The following is a 4211-nucleotide window of genomic DNA, read 5'->3' on the forward strand; positions in this document are numbered from 1 at the left end:
AATGAAATGTTGGTGAAGGAAAACTCAATATTCTAAAGTAATAAGTTCATTAGGGTTTTTAGTAATGCATGAGATCTCTTTTTCATAGAAAAAAATTCATGTTACAAAGGAATACGATGTGTAACAACTTCTTGGCCATTGATAATTATCGAAAGCTAAAGGTGTTTTAGAAACCAGCACCAGAAGATAAACATTTGTTTATTAAAAGTATTATTATACACTAATTTGATAATTACTAAAAGTAAACTAATATAGTAATCATTTTCAATACTATTAAACAACTAACAGACCATATATGATGGCAAGTACCTTTACTGGAGCACCATAGTTAGGGTGAGAGGGGCACTCCCCTCTTAGGGGAGTCCCCTCTCTTACGCACACCCAATCAGGTTATGCCACGTCAACTCCCCTCTTAAACTCTCCTCGCACCCCAATTTGATGGCGGCACTCCCCTCTTAGGTGAATTGTTTTTTTATTCAAAAAAAAAGTTTTCATTGGTTGAAAAAAAGGGTGGCCCACCTTCTCTCTCCTTCCTTCTTAGGTGCCCCCTCCCCGAAATGGCTCCCCGCCTGGATGGCGGCACCGCCCCGCTCGGCAAAGTTGGTCCCCGCACGGGGTCACCGAGGGTGCCCCGCTCCCCCTTATGCTTACCCAACTTTAGGCTTCCATGTGTATTTGGTGTAGTATAAGGCAGAATGATCATTGCATATCAGTAACTTTTGCTAATTATATGCAATTAAACCCGATCTCCTCATATAAATTTAAGCCTTTAATATACAATTAACAGAGGAAGCACTAAGAATTGCTACACATATATATACATCATAACATAGTATATATGTTGCAAGAACAAACTACAAAAGATAGCCTAATAATCTAGATAAAAAATATGTTGGTTCACATTCGTTTTTAATAAAATACTGGATGCATGTTGGATGGATAGAAGAAAAAAGGAGAAAGTAAAATGGACAACACACTAATATATATGAGTAAACTGCAATTTTACCCTCTGAGGTTTGAGGTCATTGGCATGTCTACTCTGTTTGATAATGTTGACTGATGATGATGAGCTGGCAGCCTTGACTGAATCGTTGAGCTGGCTGCAGTGGAAAAGTTCAATAAAAATGTGCAGAATTGATAATAAAGAGCCGTTGCTTTCTGTTCCTGGAAAAGTGGAAGACTAACTTAATAGCCGTTTGTTTTCTTTATTATAAATAGCATATGCAGTAGGTTGTTTTTATTCATTCACTAGTCGAAATTTCTCTTTTATCATTTGTAAAGCAGTGGTGTAAGCTTTCCATTTCAAGCATTCAATAAAGCTTTAAACTTTCCATTGCAATTATCCAATTTTTCCGTCTACTGTTCCTATTCATTTTTTGTTCTTTCTTGATTGATACCCAACATTTGGTATCAGAGCACTTGTTTTGATCCAAAGTTTATACTCAGATTTGAAACCATGCCTGAAACCATGTCTATAGTCACCAACTCTAACCCTCCTAAAGATAACATTTTTCCTTTTCAATGTCCTGTTCTTACCTCCACAAATTATAATACCTGGGCGATTAAGATGGAAGCAATAATGGATGCTCACGGGTTGTGGGATGCCATTGAACCACCAACCGGTGTGGTTGTGGAAGAGAAGAAAATAAAGCAAGCTAGAGCCTTTATTTTCCAATCAATTCCGGAGGAGATTCTCTCTCAGGCTGCCAGGAAGAAAACAGCCAAAGAAGTTTGGGACTCCCTGAAATCCAGGTATGTTGGAGCTGAACGGGTGAAGAAGGCTAGATTACGAGTCCTGAAAAGTGAGTTCGAAGCCTTGCAAATGAAAGATGGTGAAACCATCGATGAATATGCCGGGAAGCTTTCTGCAATGATTTCGAAATATAGTAGTGTCGGGGCAGTGCTGGAAGATGAAGGATTGGTTAGAAAATTGTTTGACTCAGTTCCTGAAAAGTTTATCAATTTGGTGGCATCAATCGAGCAAAGTTCAGATATGGATACCATGCCTTTCGAGGAGGCAATAGGCCACTTAAAGGCCTATGAAGACCGGTTGAGACTCCGCAAGAATAAGACTTCCGAGGAGGAGGCTTTGCTATTTTCCAGAGCAGATGGATCTGCTGGTCAAAGGGGCTCAAATAAAACGACAGGTGGTCGTGGTCGTGGTCGCGGTGGAACGTATGACAGGGGAGGAAGGACAGGTATGCGTGGTCGGGGGTCGACCCATGGCAGAGGTGGACATTCGGGTGGCAAGTCACAGCAAGAGACTAGTGGGTCAAGCAAGAAACCGAGAGACAAAAGCCATATCAAGTGTTTTGAATGCAACAACTATGGACATTTTGCTTCGAAATGTAAGACAAAGAAGCAAGATGAAGCAGTAAATTTAACTCAAGAACAAGAGGAAGAATCAACACTCTTGCTAAGTGTGTGTGGTGAAGAGACTTCATCTATGGTATTATTAAATGAAGAAAAAGTAAACCCAAGTGTGTATAAAGAAAGTGATGTTGCTGTGAATACCTGGTACCTTGATAATGGTGCCAGTAATCACATGACTGGACTCAAAGATTTGTTTGCTGAATTGGACTAGAAGATATCAGGACAGGTAAGATTTGGAGATGGCTCAAAAGTCGATATTAAAGGAAGAGGTACACTATTGTTTACTTGCAAAAATTGTGAACAATTTATTGTACCCAATGTGTATTACATACCTGCATTGCACAGCAACGTGATGAGTCTTGGTCAGATAACTGAAGATGGCTATGATGTCAGAATGAGAGACAACTTCCTGAAAATGCATGATGAAAGAGGCAGATTAATAATGAAAGTACAAAGGTCAGCAAATAGACTTTACAAAATAATTCTCACACCAGCAAAACCTGTATGTTTGAACATGGTGGTGAAGAATGACTCGTGGCTTTGGCACGCTCGCATGGGTCATGCCAACTTCCAGTTACTTGAAGAAATGGGTCGAAAAAAAATGGTCAGAGGCATGCCAATTGTGTCACATCCGTCACAGGTGTGTGAAGGCTGTGTCGTGGCAAAGCAGGCAAGGAAGAGCTTTCCAAGTATGGCAAAATGGAAAGCAAAGGTGCCTCTACAATTACTACATGCTGACCTCTGCGGGCCCATCACACCTGAAACTAAAGGCGGTAATCAATATTTTTTATTAATTGTCGATGATTACTCTAGATATATGTGGGTTTTTATGATTAAATCCAAAGATGAAGCGTTTGGAAAATTTAGAAAATTCAAGAAACTGCTTGAGAGGCACAGTGATTATAAAATCAAAACTTTAAGAACTGATTGTGGAGGGGAGTTCAACTCCAATCAGTTTAAGAAATTTTGCCAAGAACATGGTATGCGACAGTTGACGGCCCTTACTCACCACAGCAGAACAGTGTGGTAGAACGACGCAACAGAACAATTTTAGAGATGACCAGATCAATTCTTCAAGCTATGAGTGTACCTGATTCGTTCTGGGGTTAAGCTGTGCGACACTCAGTATATTTGTTGAATCGAATTGGCACCAAGTCTCTAAAAAATGTGACGCCATATGAGGCTTAGAAAGGAGAAAAGCCTTCAATTGAACACTTGAAAATGTTTGGATGTGTAGGGTTTGTGAAAAAGATGGTAGGACTGACAAAGCTCAGTGACAGATCAAAACCCATGGTGTATCTGGGTGTAGAAGAAGGCAGTAAAGCATATCATGTGTACAACCCTAAAAGTAAACAACTGGTGAAAGCTAGAGATGTGGAGTTCATTGAGTTTAAAAAATGGGTCTGGGAGGGAGCCCAATCGCATGATCAAAATAAAACAACCTGGGCCTATGTTAATGAAAATAGCCCAGTCCAGTATACACAATCATATGTAGCTGATCAGGAAGCAAGCCCTATATCCCCAATTCAAAATCAGTCGTCCCCAATTTCTGTAGATGATGCAGGTACTCCACAATCAACAAACTTGAATCAGGGATCAAGCAGCAACAATTATAATGATATCGTACCATTTGATGATACTCCTAGACAAGGGTTTCGTTGAATTGATGGGGTTTATCAGGATTCTATGCCTATGGATGAAACTGAAGTGCAAGCTTTATATGAACAAGATGAAGAGCTGATGTTGATTAACGAAGAATCGGTTACATACGAAGAGGCTGCAACAGACGAGTCATGGTGCAAAGCAATGCAAGTGGAACTGGATTCGATCAAGAAAAA

The 4211-nt window shown here is 40.0% G+C and overlaps 1 protein-coding gene across 1 annotated transcript; it reads left to right on the forward strand.

Moving 5' to 3' along the window:
• Window positions 1-1456: 1456 nt before the first annotated feature.
• Window positions 1457-2584, forward strand: LOC110876534. The gene has a single exon (XM_022124704.1). It carries the CDS (start codon window positions 1457-1459, stop codon window positions 2582-2584), a length of 1128 nt encoding a protein of 375 aa, XP_021980396.1.
• The last annotated feature ends 1627 nt before the right edge of the window (window positions 2585-4211 follow it).

The sequence above is a fragment of the Helianthus annuus genome, chromosome 9, assembly GCF_002127325.2.
Source record: "Helianthus annuus cultivar XRQ/B chromosome 9, HanXRQr2.0-SUNRISE, whole genome shotgun sequence".
Taxonomy (NCBI): domain Eukaryota; kingdom Viridiplantae; phylum Streptophyta; class Magnoliopsida; order Asterales; family Asteraceae; genus Helianthus; species Helianthus annuus.